This window comes from Apodemus sylvaticus, chromosome 10, assembly GCF_947179515.1.
Source record: "Apodemus sylvaticus chromosome 10, mApoSyl1.1, whole genome shotgun sequence".
Classification (NCBI taxonomy): domain Eukaryota; kingdom Metazoa; phylum Chordata; class Mammalia; order Rodentia; family Muridae; genus Apodemus; species Apodemus sylvaticus.
The window spans coordinates 16,773,222-16,799,739 of NC_067481.1; the positions used below are offsets into that span (position 1 = coordinate 16,773,222).

The window sequence follows — 26,518 nt, forward strand, 5'->3', positions numbered from 1 at the left end:
GACTAGTTAATAAGTCTCCGGCACAACGACTGAGGCTCTATCGTGTCCGGTAACGTGGGAAGCAAGCAGAAGCTCTCCCTGGGGAAAAGCAAAGCTTCCTCTATTAGGATGGGTGAGGCTAGGCAACAAGTGAGTCCTTCGTGGGCGGGGACAAGGCAGAGCATCTTCCGAGAGCCAAGCGAGGCAGGACTTCCTTCGCTGGAGGCGAGAGGCGGAGCTTCCTTAATGGGTGGGGCAAAGCAGGACTTCCTCCGTGGGGCGGGGTTAGGAGCATCTTCCGTGAAGGGGCGGGGCTTCCTTTCCGGGAGGAGCGAGGTTCGGTCAGTCTCCCTGGATCCCTCCACTGCGCATGGCACGTTGCGTACCTCCCTCCCAGCAACCGGCCTGGCGGCAGCGCGGCTACAAAACTGAGGAGGCGGAGCCGAGACGGAGTCGGTACTGCGCTCTGACTCCTAGATCAGGTACCGGGTGGCGGGGCCGCCTGGTGCGCTCCCAGGGCCAGTCCCTCTCGCCCGACTCCGAGTCCATCTCCTCGGGGGTGGGCCTCAAGCGGCCATCCCGGCTCACCCTCGCCCTCCTCTGGCCCTCATTTAACCTGGGTTCCCGCATTGAGCTTACAGCCTGAGAGCAAAATTAGGCTTGGGCCTTGCTGGGGAGATGCTGAGCAGAGTTGCCGGACCGGAGAGGCTGGCTCCTGCATGGCCTCCCCGCCTTTTCCGGGGCTTCCACATGGGCTTGAGTTCTCATATGGAAGCAGGATCAGGGCTATCCTCTGCTTTGGTCAAAACGAAGAGCTTCGTTGTCTTAAGTATCCCCAGCAGTTTTGGAGACCCAGTATGGTGGCAGTGAGCATGACAGATGGGGAGTAACTAAATAAAATTGTTGATAATTTTAGAAAATAGATAACTTCGCAACTCAATCTTCTGCTAAGACCCGAAGGTACTTCAACTTGACTCCTTCCAGACTGTTGGAATCGGTCTTACTGAAATACCCGTTGAGGTCGAACCATGTTCCAATATTTGGATGGGTCTTCATGAACTAGTTGATAACCTTATCCAGATAACCTTATCCAGCACCTGAGACCGACTTAGATCCTTCAGAGGTGATAAACCAATTGGAGGCTCAGTGCCTGAGTGCCTGATTAGCATTAGTGAGGACCTGCTTTCCATTCCCAACACTACCAAAAAAAAAAAAAAAACTGCTAACTTGCTTCTGCCTAGTACAGGAACTTGATAGTTCAGCCATTAGTTTTAGTACTGAACTGGTCAGCTCTCTTCACCCAGTAATTAGGTTTCTTAGAAGAAGTGTGGCTGTGTTTATAGTTCAGACATGAAGTTTGGAGGACCAGTGATAAAAATAGGGAAAAAAAAAGTCAGCAAGCAAGTGAATTTTCCTATTGCTACTTCTTGTTGTGGAAGAGATAATGAGGCAATTAATAGTGTTGGGCTGGGCGGGTGGTGGTGCACACCTTTAATCCCAGCACTCTGGGAGGTAGAGGCAGGCGGATTTCTGAGTTCGAGGCCAGCCTGGTCTATAGAGTGAGTTCCAGGACAGCCAGGGCTACACAGAGAAACCCTGTCTCGAAAAACCAAACCAAAACAACAACAACAAAAAAAGAATTCCTGATCTCCTGTCTCTGTCCACTGAGGGCTGAGGTTCCACACATGAGCTCCCATTCTCCGCTTTGGATTTCTGTCCCTTTTACAGCCTTAGCTGTTGACCTTTAAATCCACCAAGCCATCTTTAACCTCTTTTTAATCATCACTGCTACTTTTCTCAGAAATTGCTATCTCCACTTCTTACAAGAGAGAATCCTCAACATTAGTTGAGGATTCAATATTAGTTAAATGTTTAATATTTCATATTATTTAAATATATTAGTTTAATATTTAAATATACTAGTTTAATATTTAATATTATTTAAATATATTAGTTAAATATTAGTTAAATGTTTAATATTAGTTAAACTTGAACTTGGCAGAAATCAATAGAGGAAGACATCTGATGTGCTCCCCTCCTGCACACCCTCAATATACACTCTTATACATACACTAAATGGATAAATATTTTAATTTATCCTTTCGCTCAAGCCACTTCTGCCTCGAGTTTTCCCATTTCTGGCATTGGTCCCATGGCATCATATTAATCATTTTCCGAACACTCAAGAACACACACATCAGCTATAGAATGGGTACCCAGATAAGGTATCAAGTCTGCAGTTTTCAGTCAGGGACTACACAACCACATATCTAGGAGAGTTTGTAAAACAGTCCCCAGAAATGCTTGGTGGTGCAGGCCTGTAATCCTAGCAGTTAGGAGCTTGGAAGCAGAAGAATCAAGTTCAGGGTCACTGTCAAGTACATAGCAACTTTGTGCGTAGGAGACCCCATCTTAAAGCAAATTATTCAAAGGGCAGAGAATGAACTAGATAGCTTGGGATGGTGCTGCGATTGCTTCATAGTTCATTCTTAGCCATCCATCTGTTTCCTGGTGTTTCCACACTGCTACAGACTCCAGGAAAGTGGTTTTCTAACCAGCTTGCTTTTCTCCGGGCTATTTTTACCCCTCCCTTTCTTCATTCCTTCATAGATTGACATTTCTTGGACTGTTCTTCCAAACAAGATTTCTCAAATGTTAGTTGATACCATATGGCAACAGCATTGTCGTTTCCAGGGTGCAAGTTAGAATTTCCCAGCCCACTTCAGACCCTCTGAACTGCAGCCTGCATTTTCACAAGGTCTGTAAGTGGTTTGTGGACACAAGATGTAAGGCACACTGCATAGACCGCCATTGTGTGTCTTCTTTCTGTTTAAAGCCTCCAGTGCTCTTCCGTTCCCTGTTAGTACAGCCATGTGCTAGCATGCATGGTCCTCATGCTCTTAGAGAGTGTTTCACACTCAGGCAGCTGTGTAGTGTTACTGACTCCTGTATGGCATACACTGCTGTAGAAGTTGGTGATACACTTTTGCACAAGACAGCAGATGCTCTTTGGTTTGGCTTAGAATTTCCGTTTGTTTGTTTGTTTTTTCAAGACAGGGTTTCTCTGTGTAGCCCTGGCTGTCCTGGAACTCACTTTGTAGACCAGGCTGGCCTCGAACTCAGAAATCTGCCTGCCTGTGTGGGACCAAAGTTAGTGGTGGGACCAAAGGCGGTGCGCCACCACCGCCAGGCTGGAATTTCCATTTTCTCTAAGTCATCTTTGATATTCCAGGCCTACTACCACTTAGCAGTGCTTTTGCTGAATTCTATAAGAAGTTGCTCATTCCTTGTCTATTTCCCAGTCCTGTTTCTTGGTGGGCATCCCACTTCCATAACTAGTTAAGGTCGCACTTTGTGCTTCCTGGAATGTACTATATAGTTTACACCATTTGTGTGTCGAGCACCAGGGCCCTTTAAAAGGGTATACATACTTGAGGATGATGAGGTTGCCTGGTTCTCTTTCAGTGCCTGACACCAACATAGACTCTGGTTTTTAAGACAAGTTAGAAGTGCCACACCCTTTTCCAGGTTTAATAACCTAGAGGTTTATAAACCTCAGTATCATAACTACTCTTTTAGGTAAAGAAAAATAAAACTAAAAATAATTTTTTCTATACTGTATATTAAATTTAGGACCTTGGGCATGCTGTGCAAATGCCACACAGCTCAGCTATTCCTAATCTATACTTGTAATGTAAATATGAACAATCTTAAAGTAGATTTTCAGTTTGTACAATGTGTATAGGATTTAGCCACACTAGCTAAAGCTGAGGGCTCATTCTTACTTCTGAGAGCTTTGGCCCTCTCAAGGACTAGTAGAGTTTTAAAAATAAGTAACTGTTGCTTGTAAATAGTGAAACTGTATGTAGGATGGGGTGTACCTATATGGTAGAGTGCTTCTCTAGTTATCTGTAAGGCCCTGTGCTGGATCTTTAGCACCACAAGTCAGTAAATTATGAATATTGCTTTGCCAGTGTATTGTGTTAAATGCTGTTGATAAAAATGGATTTATGTTTTGAATGACATAGCCATCTGCTTTATTCTTCTACTGTAGTGGTTTTTTTGTTTGTTTGTTTGTTTGTTTGGTTGGTTTTGGTTTTTTTTTTTTTGTTTGTTTGTTTGTTTGGTTTTGGTTTTTTTTTTTTTTTTTTTTTTTTGAGACAGGGTTTCTCTGTCTAGCCCTGGCTGTCCTGGAACTCACTCAGGCTGGCCTCAGAAATCCACCTGCCTCTGCCTCCCAAATGATGGGATTAAAGGTGTGCACCACCACCGCCTGGCTATAGTTTTATATTCTAAGGACATTTGAAGCAGCCTAATGATTTTTGGTTTTTCTGAGACAGGGTTTCTCTGTATAACCCTGGCTGTCCTGGACCTCATTCTGTAGACCAGGCTGGCCTTAAACTCAGAAATCCACCTGCCTCTGCCTCCCAGAGTGCTGGGATTATAGGCGTGCACCACCACCGCCCAGCAGCAGTCTAGTGATCTTGATGTCACACAAAGTAGAAATTGTTAAAGTATCTTTTCTTTGCCTGATGTAATGCTATCTCCAAGGTTTACTGCCCCTCTCTGCTAACCTAGGCCTAGTCCTGGAAGCTTCTAGCCTCTGGATAATCTAATCTAGGTCTAGAATGCTTTTAGCCTCTGAGACTTACTGCTGAATAAGCTCACCCTTTCTAGCTCTTTTTGAACTCTGGCTGGCTGGTCAACCTATTGTTCTGGCTCAAAACACCTCTCAATGCTGACTGATTCAAACTGGCTTTTTTCAGCTTCTGACTGAATTGCTTTGCTTGGCCTCATATTAACTTTGGCAATATGTTCTAATCTTCTGGCTCCTTCTTTCTACACCTGTATCTAGCTTGTTCTTTGTCTGCAACCTGTCTCTGTAAAACTGTTCCAGTAAAACTGCCTCTTCACTCTCCATCTCTCGGGACCTGCTGCTCTTTTAAGTTACCTCTCTTTTCTCTCTGTTCTGAGAGCTAGGCATATCCTATTCGATCAGATCTTTCTCTGATTTGTCACTTTGTCTGCCACTCAATTAGACATCACTTTCATGGGCGTTTCCTTTTACAAACTAACTTTACCTTCATTGTTTGGGTTTAAAAGTGTGTGCTAAGGGCCTGTCTCTACTCCACATGGCCATAGTAGCCATGTTGCTGGATTAAAATTCCTCTACAAGAAATAGAAAAGGAGGGCTGGAGAGATGGCTCAGCAGTTAAGAGCACCGACTGCTCTTCCAGAGGTCTTGAGTTCAATTCCCAGCAACCACATGGTGGCTCACAACCATCTGTAATGGGATCTGACGCCTTCTGAATCTGGTGAGTCTGAAGACAGCAATGGTGCACTCATATACATAAAATAGGTAAATAAATCTTTAAAAAAAAAAAAAGAAATAGAAAAGTAAAGTCAGATGAATGTCTGTGTGCTTTTAGATTGGTTTTGGTTTGGGGTTTGGGTTTGAGATCTCTTCTGCAGGATCTCTTCTGCAGCCAAACTGGCCCTGAATTTTTGATTCTCCTGTCCCAGTTTCCCTAGTTCTAAGATTACAGGGCTTTGCCATGACAGCCAGTCTGCTATGCAGTATTTAGGTTTAAATTTTTGTTTTGTTTTGTCCTGTTTACTTCTTTATTTTCTGTCACAGGTCATGTAGCAAAGGCTAGTTTCAGAGTCACAGATAGGCAAATATGACCTTGAATGCCTGCTGGGATTACTGGTATACGACACCACGCCCATCTTAAAAATGTGTTTTCTTTTGTGGAATCCTTAGAATCTTTTCAGTACACAATTATGTTATCAGTAAGTAGTTTTATACTTTCAGAAAGGTGCAGCTGGCATGTCTGTAATCCTAGCTCTTAGGAGTCTGAGTCAAGAGGATTGTTTGTCAAAAAACCAAAAAAAAAAAAAAAAAAAAAAAAAGTGTTTGAAGCCAGCTTATATAAAGGACTTTGTCTCAAAAATAGCAGTGCTAGTGGCTCACAGGTAGAGTGCCTACCTAACGTGCCCAAGGCCCCTCAGGAAAGAGCTGAGTACTTCAATTTACTGAACATTTTAATTCAAACTAAAGATTGCACCTATGTTTAAGATATTTAAATTTCACTAAATCAAAGAAAAAATTATTGGATGGGTATGGTGTCACAATCCCAGCTTGTAGATAGGCCAGTATAAGGAGATCAGATCAAGATCATCCTCCGCTGTAGAGAAAGCCTGGGTACCTGAAACCTGCTCTCAAGAAAAAGAAGAGGGGAAAGCCAGAGTTTTCTGCTTCAGACACCACGTGCCTGCAGCTTCTGCTGCCTTCTTGTATTGGGGTTGGCAGACAGTCCCCCCTCGCCCCCGCTGTGTTTTTAAAAGAAGCTCACTTTAAGTCTGGTACCTGTGGCTTTTAACACTTGCCTCTCTCCAAGTGGAAGAAGTTTCACTGCACCCCACATCTTCCCCACCTTGTCCTGTATTCTCTCAGCAGTCCTGCTGAGTGTGGAGCCCACACTGGCCTGCAGTTCCTCAGCCTTAACCTCTGAGTTCTCAGAATATAGGAATGTACTAACACACCTGACTCCATACTTCTTTTCTTACAGAAGTGGCAGCTTCACGGTGTGCTTAGACAAATGTATCCAAGTATGTTGTCACTCAACATTTTTCTAAACAAATCCTCAGAAGTTAGCAAGTTGTATATCTGGTAGTGTGCCTCGGGTGGTAGGTGGACCAGTAGTACATTTTGTTGAGCAGCTGCTTAGCTAGGCAGGCAGTGCTGCTCAGCAGAGCTCCTACCCCGAGCCCCACATAGCCCGGGTGTGGTGCTCACCTGTACTCCCAGCACTCAGAGCGTGGAGACGTCCAGGGGTACAAGGTCATTCTCTTCGTAGTGAGTTTGAGGCAGCCTCTACCTACAGGAGGCTGATTCAGGAGGAAAAATATTGCTATAAAAAGCAATTTAACCAACTCTGTTTCTGTTTTCCTTTTAGGTTTAAGGTTTTGAGATTGAATCAGGCCTACACAGTAGGAACCCATGTCTTTTCTTGTAAGTAAACCAGAGCGGATTAGGGTGAGTGTCCCAGTCTTTTGGCTCTCTATTTGTCTTTTCTGAAAAGTATTTGGGTTGATATTACAGTGGGTTGTTCTGTTTTATGTGACACTTAGAATTTCTGGTGGATAAAGAAACAGGAAGGTGGCTTATTTTATGAATCAGTTGGTCACGTGTTAAATGGGTTGGGCTTTTCTGTGTAGTTACATAGTTGGTAAAGAGCTCTTTGCTTCTGTTTCTAAGGGGTTTATGTTTTTAAAATCAGTGTCCGACTGTAGTTACTGGAACACAGATCTAAATCATGAAGGGTCTTTAAAATTAACTTGAAGAATGTGTTAGGCCTTCCTTTTTATCAGGGACTACTGAGCTGGTCCAGCAGGTCCAGGTGCTTGGATCACCCTGATACCTGAGTTCAGTCCCTAGGACCTACACAATGGAAGGAGAGGCCTGACTCCCATGTCCTCTGATCCCCACATATGTACCATGTGCACACACAGACACACAGACACACACACCCACACACAAAGACCTTATACTCACCTGACAGGGGAGATACTATGAAGGTTGTTTTCCAGGAGAAGACTTAGCACTCAGATGTGGTGATCCTTGCGATTTCCCCAAATTCAGAAAACTCAACATATACTTTGTGGTAGTGGGAACTTGGTTCCCACTCTGTCCTGTAAAAGTTTTAGAAATAAAACTTATTTGATTGATCTTAAGGACAAATACTGGATTTAGCCTCTTTAGAAGCACCAATGACTTCAGTACTTAAGGGCCACTAGCTGGCTTCAAACCTGGAGATATGAGTTCTATCCCTGGGGACCTTTACAGTAAAAAGAGAGACGTGAATTCCACATGTTGTCCTCTAACCGCCCTCTTCCCACAACAAAATAAATAATTAAATTGTTCTTAAAGTATGTTGTTATCTCTTTTATCAGGTACTTAATTTTAAAATGCAATCATGATTAAAAATTTTAATTATATTTCATAGAGTTTTATTTTAATTACTTAATATTTATGGATTCTTAAAATTGTATTTAAATATTTCTCATTTATGAGAGATGAATTTACCAGTCTCAACTATTAAAGCACACATCATCCTTCATAGTATAGTGCATCGAAATTTTTACATTAAATTAGATTTTTTTTTAAAGGCTTATTTATTATATGTAAGTACACTGTAGCTGTCTTCAGACACTCCAGAAGAGGGCATCAGATCTCATTTTAGATGGTTGTGAGCCACCATGTGGTTGCTGGGATTTGAACTCAGGACCTTTGGAAGAGCAGTCAGTGCTCTTAACCACTGAGCCATCTCTCCAGCCCCTAAATTTGATTTTTTAATTCAGAAAAAATTGTTACAGGAAAGGACAAAGGGACTTTATAGTACGTATATCATTTACTTTATATGTTATATGTTATATAGCTTACTATTATATCACATAGCTTATTATATACCTTATTTTAGAATGTTCTTTAGTCTTCCCTGTCTTGTATATACACATATAAAAACAGTTACACTGTAAGGAATCGACTTCAGTGTGATTCAGAAGAAAGGTAACCCAGTCTTTAGCCTGAGGTCCTTGCAGTGGAAAGAATGCCTCCATGCCAAACTCTAACACCAGTCATGCACTGAAACAGAACCTGGATTCCATTGCTTTTAAATATGAGCCACATCCCTAGTTTAACCTGTGCTGCTTAAGGTGAAACTGGAGCCCTGGTTAGCATAGTGGAAACCTAATACTGGTCTACAGTGCCCTGGTGAGGTGCACAATGATTGTGCTCGTTTAGTCCTGTGGACCTTATAGAAGTTAAGTCTCAGGTTAGAAACCCTTGTAAAGGTGCAGCCCCAGCAGCCTCTGTGTCCACACGGTGACAGAAAGTCACCGTGGCCTGTGGTGGCCCCAGTGTGAGGATGACCTGCAGACTAGAGTGGGGAAGGGGCCAGGAGAGGGTGCTGGGCTGTTAAGATGGTCACGGTCTGCATGTGTGGAAAGGTCAGGAGGAAACACATCCTCCGTACAGTGAATAGATGTTATTTAAAAACAGCAACAACAGAACTTGTGAAACTGAGGAAGGAGGATTAAGGGGTTTAAGGCCAGGCGAGGCTAAAGAGTCAGACCTTGTCTCAAAAAGGTAAAAACCAAAAGGAAGAAGAAAGCTTTGTCAATTAGAAGAAAAGCATGGAATGTGCTAGGTCTTGTTTTATAAACTAGTAAAGGCTCGTGAAGAATTTTTATTCATGTTTTCTATATGTTGAATTCTAGTAATACTTTTTCAAATGGGCATTTATGATCCATAACTTGTAAGGACTGTCTGTGGAGTAAACAAGATGGAACCAAAGATATTTTCTGTTTAGGAGAGAAAACAATATTCATTATTAGGGACGGTTCCGCGTATTTCCCCTCAATCACATTTATGAACCAATTATCATCTGTGTAAGGTTAGACTAGAGGAAGGAATGAATCTATTGTTTGTAGCCAATTTCAAGATCCTTACTTTTCCATGGAAATAGCCCTATTGTACTGCTTGGTTTTATGGTTTTGTGGGATAGTTGCCTTGTTTGTCTCTAAAGGCTGATAGCTACTTTGTTGTGGCTTAGAAGACATACTAACTCTCTTTGGGGTTTTCCTCTTTAGCGGTGGGTCTCGGAAAAGTTCATTGTTGAGGGTCTAAGAGATTTGGAACTGTTTGGAGGTAAGTACAGCGTGGCACTTAACCACCATTTCAGGGTAACTGCCACCATTCTCCTACTGACTGCGTCAGTTATAGACTAGCAGTTTGAAGAGCCTTTGCAAACTGTGCTCTTAGATTCATGAGGCTTCCTCTTTAATCCCTTGTTTCCAGAAATCTGCAAATGAATCAAGCAGCTGTCCTTGCCCTGTCTTGGTTGTCAGAAAGCAAGTGCAACGGTTAAAGGCCTGCGTGCTTCTTACAAGTATTTGTCCAGCTGGAACACACACTATTAAGTTAAAATTTTCAAAGCCTCTAAGGCAGGCCTGGTGGTGGTAAAAACCTGTAATTCTGGATTCTTGGGAGGCTGAAAGTGCAGCATTCCAAGTTCAAGGCCAGCTCTGGCAAATTAGTGAGACCCTGTGTCAAACTGAGAAGTAAAAGGCCAGGAACTCAGGTCAATGTGCAAGCTTTAGCAGGGTTCAGGCTCTAGTCTCTCTTTGTGTCTGTCTGTCTGTCTGCCTGTCTGACTGTCTCTCTCTCTCTCTCTCTCTCTCTCTCTCTCTCTCTCATACACACACACATACACACACATACACACACACTTTAAAAATAAAACAATAGGCCAAGGCAAATATAAAATTGATTTTTTTTATATATTTCTGGTTGACTCATATTTTCATAGAACAAATCATGAGACTTAATATAACTAAAAAATAAAAAAAATAAAAAAATAAAACAGGTGCAGACATTCCTATTTGGCCCTTTTCAAAGTAGGGCCTTTTGGTTTTTTGTTTTTTTGGGGGTTTTTTTTGGATTTGGTTTTTTTAAGACAGGGTTTCTCTGTGTAGCCCTGGCTGTCCTGGAACTCACTCTGTAGACCAGGCTGGCCTGGAACTCAGAAATCCGCCTGCCTCTGCCTCCCAGGGTGCTGGGATTACAGGCGTGTGCCACCACTGCCCGGCCCTTTTGGAAATAATGATTTTAGTTTAGGGCAAAGAAAAAGTTCTCTCTGTAGAAATAATAGTAGTATCTGGGCATGTTGACACACCCCTGTTTGTAATCCTAGCTCTCGGGAGGCTGAGACAGAAGCAGCACAGAGTTTGAGGCCATCTTGGACTACATCAGGGAATTGAAAGGCATATGGGATGGATAACAAGACCATGCCTACAGAGCAGCGGATAGTGACGAGAACACAGCGGCAGCATCCCACTCCTTGTTTCAGCTCTAAGGATATTCTAGGAATCTCATAGGTGAGGGATCAGGAGTCCATAGCATCCACAAATAGCAAAGGAACTGAAAACTCAAATGTGTTAAGTACTAGATGGTACTATTAACTTATTTTCCTTAAATAATCTCAAAGAAATTTTAGAGTAGTGTTTGTTTTTTTATAAAGATTTATTTTATTATATGTAAGTACACTGTAGCTGTCTTCAGACACACCAGAAGAGGGCATCAGATCTCATTACAGATGGTTGTGAGCCACCACATGGTTGCTGGGATTTGAACTCAGGACTTTTGGAAGAGCAGACAATGCTTTTAACTGCTGGGCCATCTCTCCAGCCCTAGAGTAGTGGTTTTATGGACTTAAGAATGTTATATTTTAGGTAAGAGCTCACCAAAAAAAAAAAAGGATCTTTTTGATTATAACCAACAAAAATTATTACAGTATAAACTAAAGGAACAAAAAAAATAAGTTCTGTTACTAGTCTCTTCTTCCCATCACTAATGGGATCGAATGCATTAAAGACTGTGGCTGATGAACATGTGTGTGCTCTGGGTTCCATGTCTGCAACCCATATAAAGGTGGGAAGAGAACCAGTTCCACAGAGCTGCCCTCTGACCTGTGTGCATGAACCATGGCACATGTGCCCACACACACTAAGAATTGTCTATGGAAATTGTTTTAGAAATTCAACTTATAATGAATTAGTCACAAATATTGCAGAATATATGTCTGAAATGAATGGATTCTTTCATTCGGTTTCTGACTGTGGAGTCTCTGGATACCTGGGTTTTTGTTTGGTTTAGTTTTCTTGTTTGTTTGAAATAGGGTCTTACTATATAGTCTTAACTGCCTTCAAACTCAGATCCTTCTCCCTCTCCGTCCTGAGTGCTGGCATTAAAGGAACATGCCACCATGCCTGGCCACCGGCTTCTGTGACAGCATCCTAGTCTCTGACCTGAGGCAGTAAAGAGCTTGTTCTGCAAGTGGTCTAGCTTAGTGTAGCCAGGATTACCTAGGCTTGCACATCTTCGAAATTGCCTTCTGTCAAGAAAATTGAGGTGTATTTCATGTAACCTCTCACGAGGCTTCTCCTCTCTGACTAACTGCTGTAAGCAATTGCTTGTTTGTATCCAAGAACATTGCTGTCTACTATTCCTTTGAAAACCCAAGGCTGAATGACACTCCTTTAATCTTCTGTAGCTATGTATCGAATGAAAGGCATTTTCCTCGGTGACTAAATTTTCCTCTCCGTTTTGCTATAGTTTAAGGTACTTAGAATTGTATGATTTAAGACCTTTGAAAATATCTAACTAGCCTTGTACTTTTTGGTGGAAGATCTTTAATAATAGTTTCCTGGGTGGGTTGATGAAACCCAGGGCCTGGCATGTACCAGGCCGGCTACTCCCACTATATATACTGTATCTCCAGCCATGTTAATGGGCTTATTTCTGTTACTTTTGAAGATGGAAAAAAAATCAAGGGACCCAGAGATTTGTGAGCAGGAGGTTACTTAGCTGTCCTGTGATTTGTCAGCTTTCTATCCCAGCAGCTATTGCCTGAAGCCACTGCTGTACTTGGATTCAGAATCCATTGCCTCTGACTGAGAATTAAGCTGGGAATCAGTCCTTTAGATGACATGTACGGCTTTGCTGAAATGTGTATTCTTTAAACCAAGCCCCGCCCCCAACACACAGACACACTCCTCGAAAAGCAGTCTAATCTCTACACTGCTCAGAAGTGGCTCACAGGGCCAGAGAGATGGGTCAGGGGTTAAAAGCACTGACTGCTCTTCCAGAGGTCCTGAGTTCAATTCCCAGCACCACATGGTGGCTCACAACCATTTGTAATGGGATCTTCTGGTATGCACTCATACACACAAATTAAATAAATCTAAAAAAACATAAAAGTGACTCAGTATCCCTGTGACTTTGAAATAAAATTTTGGAGCCCGACACAGTGAAGTACAGTGCATCATGACTGTAGTCTCAGTACTCTAGAGAGGCTGCAGCAGGAGGATTGCCACAAGTTCCAGGCCAAGGTATTGTCTCCAAAAAAGGAACAAAGACCAATAAGAGACTCAGTGGGTGAGGGCACTAGCTGCCAAGCCCGGTCCCACATGGAAGGGAAGCACCCTCCCTCGAGCTGTCTTTGTCTCCACACACACAAGTGCTGACATTTTTAAAAGAAAGTTTCAGGATAAACACAACTGGGGGGCATGGTAGAGTAGTTGTCCACCCGAGCAAGGTGCTAAAGAACGGGGAGGGGAGGCCAGGGAGCAGCTCAAAAGCCTGTGCTGTGCTGATGTAAGTACGTGCTCAAGGCTACACTGTGGAATAGGCTGACATTCATGTGCAAGTCCGTGAGGCTGGGGCAGTCTCACTGCGGGTCTCTGTGTGTGTGTAGTATTGTAATGACATATGTGGTTTCTATTATTAACTGTAGTCCTGAGTGTGATCATTACTGTTCTGAGTGTGGGTTTGTCTTCTGCTAACAACAAAATGCCAACAATCGATTTCTCTACCCCAGAGCAGCCTCCGGGTGACACTCGGAGAAAAGTAAGTGGCTTTCTGGGCTGGCTGTGGCTGCTGCATGGAGGTGCTTGTGCTCCCTGGCCTGTGCTCGCTGGCCCGTGCTCCCTGGCCTGTGCTCGCTGGCTCTGCTCTGCTCCTGTTCTCGGCTTCAGCTGAAGCACAGTGTTCATTTCTTTTCTTATTTCACCTGTGATGCTTCAGGTTTCACCTTGGAAAGAGCGTGTTGTGTATTTTAAAGAGCAGAAAAGTCTCATCGGGGGCTGAAGTCTCCTTCGCCCTCCCCCTCCTCCTCCCCCACCCCTGCCTTGCATTTTAAGTTAATCAGTTTGAAATTTCAGTCTCACTGGTACTTCCTCTCGGTAGACTATCAGCAGCAAGTTTCCGTCCCTGCAGAAAACACAGATCTCTCTCTGGCTCCTTAGGCCAGACCTCAGGACTCCTACTGTAAAAACAAAACCAAAATTCAGAACTACACCAGAGGCTAGGTACACCTCCCCCGCCCGTCACCTGCCTCTCATAACTGAGGGTGAGATGTTGCTCAGGAGCTAGTTCACGGCACACATGCACAAGGCCCTGAGAGCCACCCTGCAGACAGGACAGAAGACAGCAGCCAGTCACAGCCAGCCCTGACGGCACATGGCTACAGTCCCATCACTTGTGAGGCTGAGGCAGGTTCAAATCCAGCCGGAGCTACATGGCAAGCCTGCCTTAAAACGACAAACCTATAAGATGGCTCAGCTGGACACCAGTGAGGAGCCGGCCTGAGTGATCCCTGGGCCCATTTAAAGGTGGAAGGAGAGAACTGATCCCACAGAGTTATCCTCTGGCCTCCACACACACATTCCTGCTCATGTACACACACAATTGCAAAACCAAAAAATGTTAAAATTAAAGGTGGTGGCGCACACCTTTAATCCCAGCACTTGGGAGGCAGAGGCAGGAGGATTTCTGAGTTCAAGGTCAGCCTGGACTACAGAGTGAGTTCCAGGACACCCAGGGCTACACAGAGAAACCCTGTCTCAAACCCCGCACCCCCAAAAAATGTTAAACTCAACCTTTCTCCCTCCCCCTAAACCCAGACAAAACAGGGATTTTTTTTTTTTTAACTGGCAGAAGGTGCAGGATTCTTACTGTCTTCCCTCCCCTTGTGCTTTATTTTCCCAAGTAAATAATACCATGTGTGCACAGCTATTTTGGAGAACATGAGTCATTGGGGGGGGGGGGGGAGATCGAGCACTTAGAGGCAGGAGGATTACCAGTGTTGTTAAACACTGAGACCCTGAGAGGTAGGGACGGAGGATGGGAACTGGGAGGCATGAGGTAAGAACACGGCAGACTGCTTTCCGTGGGCAGCTCAGGCTGAGTCAGGGATGACGGGGCTCACATTAGTTGTGCCTGAGCTTACACTGTCAGGAAGGAGCACCTGTCTGTCAGACCCATGTGTTTTCATTCAGGAAAAAAAAAAAGAAAGAAAGAAAAGAAAACGAAAGAAAGAAAATGCTAATTACATAATTTTCATGTGCTCTTAGCTACTGATGCTCTAGCAAAAAATGTCCTTGGTGAAATCTGTGGCCAGTTGAATGCGTTCATTTGGTAGTGTTTCATAAATATTATATTGTCTTTGTATGCTTTTTTTTGGATTTTATTTTAAACAGTGCTACTGTTTTATGGTCATTTCTAAGTATCAATGGCTTTTTAAAAAATGTTTTTAAAATGTTTCAAAAAAGTAAAATGCTTTTAATGTTTCAGAGACCTAAAGAAGAAATGAAGAGAATTAGTCTTTTCTTGAACAATTTGAAATTCCATATTACACTGGTGTAACTATGCTGTGCTGTGTTTAAGGAGAATGAGCTAAAAATTCATCCCTTTGCTCTGAATATTGACTTTAAAAATCTGGATGATTTTAATGACCTAACCCTGTTCTGGTAAAGCACAGGGTTTAATTCAATGACTCTGGGCTTAATTAATCACAGCTGATTCTTCAGTCCTAGCCGACAATACCAAAAATTGTTAGTTTAAAATATCACACGAACAGCCCCAGAAGTCTCTGCTTCTTCCTGAGACTTCACAAGCCAGACCTCCATCATCTGCTCCGCTGTCAGCATTATCTTCCAAGTTCCCACAACACTTGACAGCATTTCCAGCCTAGACTCCAAAGACCTCCACAATCTCCTACCAAAACATGGTTATGTCTGTCACAGCTGTCCCTATGACCTTGATAGCACTTTCTTAGTTTGCTTTCTATTGCTGTGGTAAACACCATGACTGAAAGCAACTTGGGGAAGGAAGGGCTTATTTAGCTTACCTGTCCTTTGAGGGAGTCAAGGCAGGAACTGACCGATGAATGAATGCTGCCTCTCTGCTTCCTCAGGCCTCCTGTCTTCATGACCCAGGGGTAGGGCTGCCCACAGTGGGCTGGGCTCCCACATCACTCACTAATCAGGAAAACGCTCTACAGACCTGTCTACAAGCAATCTAATGGAGGCGTTTCCTCAGTTGAGGCTCCTCCAGATAACTCTAGCTGGGTCAAGTTAACAGACACCCCATCTCTTTTGTCAGTAGAAGACAAGACAATTCAGAACTCCTTCTGCATTTTAAATCCATCTATGGTAACCAGTTCAGATGCACAATTTAGTTCAAGTCCCTGTTTAGAAATGAACCTGTGCAGGTAATCTAAAGGGAAAGTGTCATTAGCATCTACAGATATGACTACTCTTTTGGTTTTTTTCGAGACAGGGTTTCTCTGTGTAGCCCTGGCTGTCCTGGAACTCACTCTGTAGATCAGGCTGGCCTGGAACTCAGAAATCCGCCTGCCTCTGCCTCCCAAGTTCTTTAATCAAGTGGGATTAAAGGCGTGCGCCACCACCACCTGGCTAGATATGACTAATCTTAAATTGCCCAAAAAACATTAAAATATTTCCAGGCTGTTTACAAAACCTTTCCCTGGCTCTGACTGTAGACTAGTGGGGTGGGGGTGGGGAGGTTTGGGGAATGTGCGTGTGAGGAGAAGGCTGGCAGCCGGTAGAGTCTGCAGAGGCCTCTAGGCTAGCCATCTGCACTCCCACATTTTCCAGTTCCAAAAAAACTGGTTGCTAGAGGTTACGCTTTCCAGTCGTTTTCTGTACAACTAGACTGGAAGGTTTTGGCAAAGTTCCTAAGAAAGTCACTGAGCCTCCCCTGCCTGTGCTCTACAAGAAATGCTGTAGTTGGAGGCCAGCGGGTAGCATCTCAATGGCTCCCTGCCGGGAAGTGGGAGACAGGTGGTAAAGGAAAAGCACATATAGTAAATATTTTACTCTGAGGACTCAATTGTTCTTCTTTATCTGTTTTTTGTTTGTTTGTTTGTTTTGTTTTTCAAACTAGAGGAAGTTTAAGAAGTTTGGAAATCCAGAGAAAACTTTAAACACGAGGCTGTATAGTGTTACTGGATTTCAAAACAAACAAAAGAACAAAAGTAAAGTAATGCTTTCTCGCTGGAAGGTATCAGGCCCTGGGAAGGTGTTTCTGGACCAGGATCCCCACTGCTTGGAGCACTCTTCCAGAGGGGTCGCACTCACCCTCCTCGGGTTCTCCAGGAGGACTGTAGGCAGACCACACCCCAAGTTCCTACTTTGCTTTAATTTACAGATGCTTTAGGTTTGTCCAGGATTGTTCTATTACTACAGATAATACAGCGGGGACCACAGCAGACAAGGGCCCTTGCAGTGGGTTTGACAGGAAAGAGAGTGCTCAGCATTTGTGTGAAGAAGGTAAAGCAAAGTAGCATAATAAAGTGCTAGGACAAATGGTGGGGTCATATAGCTGGAGAAGTTACACTGAGACCTACGTGAGAAGACCATGATGAGAAAATGTGTGTGTCTATGTATGTGTCAGTGTGTGTGTTTTATAACCAAAGGGGGCAGCCTCAGCTAACTAGTGAGTTTGAGGCCAGCCTTGGCTCTATGACTCTGTCTCAAAACAAAACAAAAACAAACAAAAACAACAAGAATCAATGGGGACAAAAGTTGTGTTCAAGTATGAGTGCTCCGGTTGAAGGACCCAGAGAGATTGCTCACAAGTTAAAGGTGCTTGCTGCTTATGGAGGGCCCAGGGTCAATTTCCAGCACCTATGTGGTGACTCAAAACTTCAGTTCCTGGGAATATGGCTCCCTGTGCTGGTCCTTACAGACCCTGTGCACACTCAGTGCCGTTGATATGTGCAGACAGAACACCCAGACACACTGTCTTAATTTGCTTTCTATTGCTATGATAAACACCATGGCCAGAAGCAATGTGGGGAGAAAACGTGGTGCTTATTTCAGCTTGCCGCTTACAGTCTCACTGAGGGAAGTCAGCCAGGACCCGGGACGGACGCAAGAACTGAGAGCAGTGCTTACTGGCTTGCTCAGTGCCTGGGCTTGGTACTCCTGTGGCAGTCGTTAATCAGAAGTGCCCTAGACTTGCCACAGTCTTCCTGACAGAGCCGTTTGTCTCGCCTGGGAACCACTCTTCCCATGACTCGAGCTTGTGTCAAGATGGACAGAAAACTAACCAGGACACAAAAATAAATCCTAAGGGGAGGGGGAGTTTTCTAGATGAGGTGAGTGACAGGTTCACTAAGGTTGAAGACATGATTTGTGTGGGGAAAGAGACTGAACGGGGAGATCTGAGAGCAGGAATATTCAGGTGGGCTGGTTAAAGGCGGGAGAGAACTGACTCTGCATAGACACTCTCTGTCCTCCACAGCAATCCGCCTGCACATCTACATATGCACACTACACAGTAAAAATGAAACACACACAGAGCCTTGTAGGCAGGCAATCAGAGTGTGATGTGAATGGTGTTCTGGAAAGCAATGTCGCTGTCTCAGAAAGCTGGCTGCTCGTGTGGTCTGGGACCTGGTGATTCTTTCTACTAGTTGCCAGCTTTACAAATCAGGAGACATAGCCAAACATGTTTACAGTAAGCAGTGCAGCTCTTCCCAGCATAGCTGGAGAAGAACCCAGTGCCATCAGGGTTGGGGGATAATTTGAGATGTATTCCTCAAAGGAATAGTGTATAACAGTGAAAGTCAGCAAGCTATGCCTAGATATAATATTATGGCCAAGTCTCGGAATATAACCGATGGTTTAAATTAGAAACGGGCTTTAATTGGTATCCATTTTGCTCAACTAGAGTCCTCTTAGTGTCTCTCTTTGTTTTGAAACAGGGCGTTGCTATGTAGCTCTGGCTATCCTGGAACTCAATATGTAAATCAGGCTGGCCTGGAACTCAGATCTTCCTGCCTCCTCAGTGCTGGGATCAAGATGTCTGCCTAGTTGCCAAGATGAAGCTTTTAGTTCACTCTTAAGTGATGAGAGAGGAAGGTCCATTTTACTTTTTTATGGAGATAGGAATTATTAATTGTTGTAAACCAGGTAGACTCAAAACATCAATCAGCAGGCCACTTTCCCTGGCTGGGGCCAGTTCTTATCTGTGTCACATAGCCATCCTCTACTTTCTTAGCAAATTGTTTGCTTCCTGGGCCTTGGTTTTGTTATTGAATGATAGAGCTAGTGTGATGGAGTACTCGTGAAATCTCAGCAGTAGAAGCAGAGGCAGGAAGATTGTCATGTATTCCAAGCAAGCCTGGGACACTTAGTGAGTTCCAGGAGCCAGGGCTACTCACAATGGTGCATGTCCTGCCGCAGCACTCAGTTCAAAGGCAGGCAGATCTGTAAGCTCAAGGCCAGCCTAGTCTACAAAGACCTTGTCTCAAAAAGGATGTATCTGTTCTATTTCTTCATCTTGTGTGGGGAAGGAGGATCAGATCCAGTGTAAGTAGGCCCTGAAGAGTATCTGGTATTTAAATGGTGCTGAACACAGTGGTTTTGGGGGATTCTCTGCAGAGTCACAGCCTTGATGATAATTCAAGTACCACCTTGTTAGAAGAGTCTCAGCTTTTACAGGCAATGCTGGCCTTTGTGTGTTTGCACTTTCTTCTTTCTTGATTCAGTTGAATCAAGGCCAAGTTTGTTTTATTTTGCTTGGTTTTTTGAGGCATGGTCTCCTGTAGCTGAAGCTGGCTTGGAACTCCTGATCCTTCTGCCTCCTTCTCTTGAGTGCTAGGATTACAGGTGGGCACCAGCACTCCTGGCTGAAGCCAGGCTTAGAACTGTGGTATACAGCACGGGGAGCTGGCCTCAGATTTCTCCATTGCAGTTAGACACACCTGAAGGAAGAGGGTTTGAAGATAGAAATCCTCTTCCCAAGTCGTAGGAATGCATCTGGCCCAAAAGGAAAAGCAAGCCTGCGAAAGGAACGCTGCCGGTCCACATCCCAAATGGCATCCAGTTTCATCCCCACTCTGAGCCTGCAGAGACCCAGGTGGCTGAGCCTGCAGGCTCTCTGGGTCTGTAGCTCAGGGAGGCAGTTACTTTGGGAACTTCAGGATGACTATCCTGGGCTCTTGGTTTACTAAAGGAATGGGGTTCCACCAGCAAAGTTCTTCTAGATATGTGGTTCTTTACCTTCCTAAGGCTGAGACCCGATAATACAGTTCTTCACATTGTGACTCCCAACCATAAAGTTATGTCGTTGCTACTTCATAACTAATTTTGCTATTGTTATAAATCATAATGTAAATATCTGATATGCAACCCCTGTAAAAAGGGTCGGTTGACCCTCAAAAGGGTCACGACCCACAGGTTGAGAACTGCTCTAGAGCAAGATGGCAGGTCTGACCTTTTAGAATCGTGCAATTGAGCTTTTAAATTGGACCCTATTGAAGCCGAGGACATCGAACCCTGTATTTCTCTACCCGTCGGCCTCCATGTGTCTTTCTCCACACATCCTTCCCCAGCCAAGAACTTGGTAGACGTTAGCAGTCAGTCACCGGAGAGGACCAGCCAACCAGCAGTTGACAGGGGTCGTTGTCCTTGCCTATAGCTCTCACAGCTCTTGTTCTGCCAGGAGTGCTGACTGAACACCCTTCTGCTGCCTTCCTCTTCTGGTGGAGCCAGTGGCGTCTCTTGGCACCGTCAGGGTTGCTGTGTGTGGTGGAGGCGAGGCTCCTTGTGTGTCTGTGACTGCCTCTGCCCCACTCCCCTTCCGTTCTCTCAGTTAACCTCTTTTTCTTTTTCTTTAGGCCAATGAGGCGAGCTCAGAATCCATAGCATCCTTCTCCAAGCCAGAGGTCATGAGCAGCTTCCTGCCAGAGGGCGGGTCTTACGAGCTGCTCACCGTCATAGGTAACTCCCAGGGACAAGCTTGCACTCCCACTGCGGTGCCCTCAGCTCTCTGGGAGGGCTCGTGGTGACCGTGGGTTTCTGTGGGTTTCTTGTGCCGAGTATGGGAAGAAGTCATTTTCAGGAGGCCATAGCCTGCTACAGTGATTGGCCGAGGAGGACTGATGGACAAACCAAGAAATGTCAACTATGAAATATGAAAGTGCCAGCAGCGAACTTTGTAACTTGACTTTTCTGCTGAAATGGAGTTTCTTTTTCTTTAGAGTAGACAGGTCTTTGTGGCTGGTTTTGGTTTTGTGTAAGTCATTCATTCCTCTTTTCTCTCAGGCAAAGGGTTTGAGGACTTGATGACAGTGAATTTAGCCAGGTACAAACCAACCGGAGAGTATGTGACAGTACGAAGAATCAACCTAGAAGCTTGTTCCAATGAGATGGTGACATTCTTACAGGTAATGAAGTGTGGGTGTGGCCTTGGGGAGAGGTTCCTGGCCACATGGTCATTCCTCTAGGGGTTTCTGCAGGAGACTAACGTAGACCACGAGAGAAGTCAGGAGGCATCGATGGTCAGTTGATTGGGCTGTGGTGCTGCTCAGCCCAGCTGTCTCTCTTTAAACACTTCTGTTCGGTTTGTTCTGCATTATTCAGAGGCTAAGTAGCAAGCCTGCCCACAGCACAGCAGAGAGCAGCAGAGACAGGATCAGTCCCAGGAAGTCTGGGTCACAGCAGAGCCACCTGCTCTGCCACCAGTGACCATTTCTGGCCCTTAGCATCCTGTTTGCTGCAGGTGCCTTTTGGTTTGACAAGCAAGGAGCCTCCGTCTTTTTAAACTGGTGTAAGAACTGAGTGGGGGGTGAGATTCCTTGTGGTCCTATGATACCAGTATGAGTAGCATCCAACAACCACATGGTGGCTCACAACCATCTGTAATGGATCAGATGCCCTCTTCTGGTGTGCCTGAAAACAGCTGCAATGCAGTCATATACATAAAATTTGTGTGTGTGCATGTAGGGTGCTGGGAACTGAACTCAGGACCTCTGGAAGAGCAGTCAGTGCTTTTTACTGCTGAGTCATCTCTCCAGCCCCTGACTTTATTTTTTAATGTTTCATATACCTGCTTCCGGGGAAGGCGTCCCCAGTCAAGGTGCTGGGAATGTCTCTTTGTATTCCATAGTTGTCACTTGTCCATTAGTTTTTGTCAACTCTTACACTTTGATGTATAGTGGGAAAATATTTTTGTTCATTTTTAGATAGCATCTTGCTCTGTTACGGAGCCTAACCTCAAGCTTACAGTCCTCCTGCCTCAGTGCCCAAGCTGGGAGCATACTCTTAACTTAGGACTATACCTTGGCCTTCGGGATTTAATTAAGAGGCTCACCCCCATGACTTTAGCCACTGTTTTATTTCTGTCATCTCTGAGGTGGTTAACTTTCACTGTTGACAGCAGTGCCCCTGTATGGTGAGGGGTTGTTTTTGAAGACTCTTGGGTGTCTGTCGGTGGCTGGCAGGGCCACCAAGAGGCCTAAGTGGGCAACTAAGGTGGCCTTCCTCAAGTGCATGGTGGGCCTTCCTGCCCTGGAAGGAGAACATTTTCCGAGGAGAGCATCGGAAGGTACTAGGTCCCTACACTATCACCCGACTGCCATGGTTGAGCTGGGCACATGCTTGACTGCGACCTCAGCTCTGTAATCGCTTTCAGGGGGAGCTGCATGTCTCTAAACTCTTCAGCCATCCCAACATAGTGCCGTACCGAGCCACCTTCATCGCAGACAATGAGCTGTGGGTCGTCACGTCCTTCATGGCGTATGGTGAGTGCGACAGCGTCCGGGGCTGTCGGTGGGTTCTGTGCTGTTGCTTTCTCCTGTTATTACTGACGTCCCTTTCAGGCTCTGCAAAGGATCTCATTGGCACACACTTCATGGATGGCATGAATGAACTGGCGATTGCATACATCCTGCAGGGGGTGCTAAAGGCCTTAGACTACATCCACCACATGGGCTATGTGCACAGGTGTGTTCCAAGCCACTTAACCCTTTACTAGTCAAGCTAGAGTTCGTAATCAAGGGTCTAGATTCTGGGCTCACCACTTGGGGGACAGTCATTAGCTAGTCAGTGCTGAAGTCTTAGGACCTTTATTGTGGGAGAGGAACATCTGCTGCGGACCGCTGCCCTCACCCCTGACCCTGCCTTACCCTGTGTATTTCAGAGCAGGCCCATGGCGAGGGCAAAGCCAGTTTGCTCATTAGTTTGTGTCAGGAAAACTAACTCCTAGTGGGAAAGATCATGGACCTGGAGCTTCTTTCCACCTTGTAGGTTCCAAGGATCAAACTGAGGTGGTCAGGCTTGGCAGCAGGTGACCCACTGAGCCCATTGCAAACCCAAGCTGCAGACTTCAGGAGAAGTCACTATGAGGGAGAGCTTCCGGGCCCGAGACACACAGTAACTTCTAGTCACTTAAGAAACATGGAGCAAGAAAATGATAAATTTGATTAAATCAGGTTTAAAGATTTTTATTTCAAGCCGGGCGGTGGTGGCGCACGCCTATAATCCCAGCACTCTGGGAGGCAGAGGCAGGCAGATTTCTGAGTTCGTGGCCAGCCTGGTCTACAGAGTGAGTTCCAGGACAGCCAGGGCTATACAAAGAAACCCTGTCTCGAAAAAACCAAATCCAAAAAACAAAACAAAAAAAATTTTATTTCATAAATGACACTATAAATAATGTGTCCCAGAGTGTCTGAACACACATGAGCAACAAGATCATCAAAATAAGGAAAGGAAGCTGGGCGGTGGTGGCGCACGCCTGTAATCCCAGCACTTGGGAGGCAGAGGCAGGTGGATTTCTGGGTTCTAGGCCAGCCTGGTCTACAGAGTAAGTTCCAGGAAAGCCAGGGCTATACAGAGAAACCCTGTCTCAAAAAAAACAAACCCCAAAAATTAAAAAAAAAAAAAAAAAAAAAACTCCATAAGGAAAGGACAGCAGAATGCAGGATGGGAAGTCACCGCAGCAGGCCCAGGAGTCATGGCAGACACTCAGCCATCGTCGGAGATCTCAGATGAAGATAAGATGCCACACTGTACACATCCTGGAGGTGGTTAGGAGGCTGAGGGACCCAGGCTCATCATCAGGTCTGCTGACATCTGTGACATTTGCACTTAGTTGGAAGTATCTTGAATATCTCTTCCTGGAGAATGGGTAAATGTGAGTTTAGATTCCTGGATTAGAGATGCCAATAAGAAGCAAGCATTGGATGTATACAGGATGTATACAGTGAAGAAGAGTCTTGCTCAGCACCAAGGGGGGAGGGGAGTCGATTAACATAAGATGATCAGGTAATCTCGCACTTGCCAAGAATACCCAAGAACAAAGGTGCAGATTAAAAGTAGTAGGAGCCAGGCTGGAGCAGGCATGGCAGATCTGAGTTCAAGAGATCAATGCTAGCCTAGTCGACATAGTGAGTTTTAGGCCATGCAAGGGCTACATAAAGAGACCCTAATTTCAAAATCAAACAAACAGAAACCATTAGTCTACCTGGCATGGTAGTGCATGGTAAGAGAGGCAGAAGTCAAAGCATTAAGAGTTGGTCCTAGGGGGCTGGAGAGATGACTTGGCAGTTAAGAACACTGATTGTTCTTGCAGGTCCTGAGTTCAGTTCCCAGCAACCACATGGTGGCTCACAACCATCTATAGTGGGGTCTGACGCCCTCTTCTGGTGTGTCTGAAGACAGCTACAGTGTACTCATATACATAAAATAAATAAATTTAAAAAAAAAAAAAGGAAGAAAAGAGTTGGGGCCAGCCTAGATTACCTGAGTCGCAGGTTAGCTGGGGCCTGCCACTGGATCTGGTCACCACTGCAGGGGCCACACTGTTGACTAAAATTGGTTCTCTCTCCCCCAGCACCGGTCAGCCTGTCACTTAGGGCTGGAGGCTCTTGAGCCCCTCCCTTCCATACTACAATACTGACTGGCTTGGGTTTCTTCTGCAGGCAGCCACAGTTTCTGTGAGTTCATGGGTGTAGTGGTCCTGCTGAGTCCAGAAAAATCTGTTTTGGTTAGGTCCTCCTCCGTCTGATTCTTAGTCTTCCTAACAGTGGTCCTTGCAGTGATCCTTGAGCCTTGATGGAAGAGAGTGACTCAAATGTGCCATTTATGGCTGACCACTGACAGACACTTACAACCAGTTGTGAGTTTCTGCACTGATTGCCATCCATGGTACAGACCTTCTGAAGAAGGTTGAGAGATGCATTGATGGGTGTGTGGGTGTGAAGATACAGATTTAGGGGCTGGAGAGATGGCTTGATGATTAAGAGCACTGATTGCTTTTCCAGAGGTCCTGAGTTCAAATCCCAGCAACCACATGGTGGCTCACAACCATCTGTAATGGGGTCCGATGCCCTCTTCTGGTGTGTCTGAAAAGAGTGACTATACAGTGCGCTTACAGACATGAAATAAATGAGTAATTCTTAAAAAAAAAAAAAAGTTTAAAAAAAGATACAGTTTTAGAGGATGCGTTGACACTAGGGACATAGTAAGTTATAAAATGTAATGATAATTAAATGCTAGTTAATCCCAGCACTCCAGAGGCACAGGCAGGTGGATCTCTAAGTTCAAGACTAGCCTGATCTACAGAGGATTTCCAGAATAGGGTTACAGAAAAAGACCCTGTCTCAAAAACCCTGCACAAAATAAATAAGTAAAAATAAAAATTTGACTACATAAATGGGGCCATGTTATTTTTTCATTTTCAGATATGTTTTAAAATGTTCATAAATAAATTTATGTATGTATGAGGTGCAGTTACATACATGTGATATACCCATAGGAGAGAGTCAGCCATGTCTACTATGTGAAGCCTGCACTTCTGCAGCACTGGGCTTGCCTGTGACACTGTCTTTCCCTCCCCACAGGAGCGTCAAGGCCAGCCACATTCTGATCTCCACGGACGGAAAGGTCTGCCTGTCCGGTTTACGCAGCAACCTTAGCATGATTAGTCACGGGCGGCGCCAGCGTGCAGTTCATGATTTCCCCAAATATAGCATCAAGGTCCTGCCGTGGCTCAGCCCGGAAGTCCTCCAGCAGGTCTGTGTCCTTGGATGCACGGAGCCCCTTGATTTCCCAGGGAAGCCCAGGAATATGCTGGGTTGGGGCCACTCCGGTGTCTGGTAAGAGGATTCTAGAAGGAAGAGGCCAGGCGTGCCGCAGCACACGGCATGCACGTTAGCTGCCTGCTTCAGATGTGTGAGGTCCCCAGCTGTCCCTGACACTATTGTGCTTGCCCCAGAAATACCGCCCCGTGCTGTGGGTGGGGAACATTCTGGATATCCCTGGTGCTTTAGACCCCTGCTGAGCAGGTGCGGCCATCTCCTGTGCCTGTGTATTTCATCGCAGCGCCAGACATTCAGTCTCCTCGCACAGCAGTTAGGTGGCGAGCATGGCCCACGTGTGGTCCTGACCATGTGATGGCAGTCTTTGTTTTTGGTCCTTCCTATTTAAGAAAGACCAAGGCTGCAAATGGAGCCAGTCACCTGTGGCTTTTTCTTCTGACTTAGAATCTCCAGGGCTATGATGCCAAGTCTGATATCTACAGTGTGGGAATCACAGCGTGTGAACTAGCCAATGGCCATGTCCCCTTCAAAGATATGCCTGCCACTCAGGTAAGCCTGCAGGCCAGGGTCCCTTCCTTCTCCCCTCCCTGCCTGCCTGCCACATTTGGACACTGACATGAAGGAAAGTCACTCTTTTTTCTTCACGTTTTCCACCCTTGGTGGAGGGTGCTTGTGCAATTCTTTGTTCCCTTCTCTGTGATAAATGCTGTGGTCAGGAGCCCAGCCCAGGGGTGGGGCAAGTAGGGCAGCAGTGCAGAGAGAGGCCACACAGCACAGCACAGCAC

General features: G+C 45.1%; 1 protein-coding gene across 10 annotated transcripts in view; it reads left to right on the forward strand.

Annotated features, from left to right (window-relative positions):
• Positions 1–295: 295 nt before the first annotated feature.
• Strada (STE20 related adaptor alpha) overlaps positions 296–26,518 on the forward strand; it is a 30,234-nt gene continuing 4,011 nt past the window's right edge. The window contains exons 1-10 of one of the 10 annotated variants that reach the window (XM_052196765.1): positions 296–461; positions 6,939–7,018; positions 9,634–9,691; positions 13,422–13,450; positions 20,532–20,634; positions 20,959–21,080; positions 22,328–22,436; positions 22,515–22,638; positions 25,536–25,707; positions 26,178–26,282. In XM_052196765.1, the coding sequence (XP_052052725.1) occupies positions 6,983–7,018; positions 9,634–9,691; positions 13,422–13,450; positions 20,532–20,634; positions 20,959–21,080; positions 22,328–22,436; positions 22,515–22,638; positions 25,536–25,707; positions 26,178–26,282 (858 nt within the window). In that variant the 5' untranslated portion in view covers positions 296–461; positions 6,939–6,982. Of the gene's footprint in view, positions 462–5,082; positions 5,295–6,551; positions 6,592–6,938; positions 7,019–9,633; positions 9,692–13,421; positions 13,451–20,531; positions 20,635–20,958; positions 21,081–22,327; positions 22,437–22,514; positions 22,639–25,535; positions 25,708–26,177; positions 26,283–26,518 lie in introns of those variants that run through there. The other 9 variants (XM_052196756.1, XM_052196759.1, XM_052196757.1 and 6 more) reach the window with 9 other exon arrangements.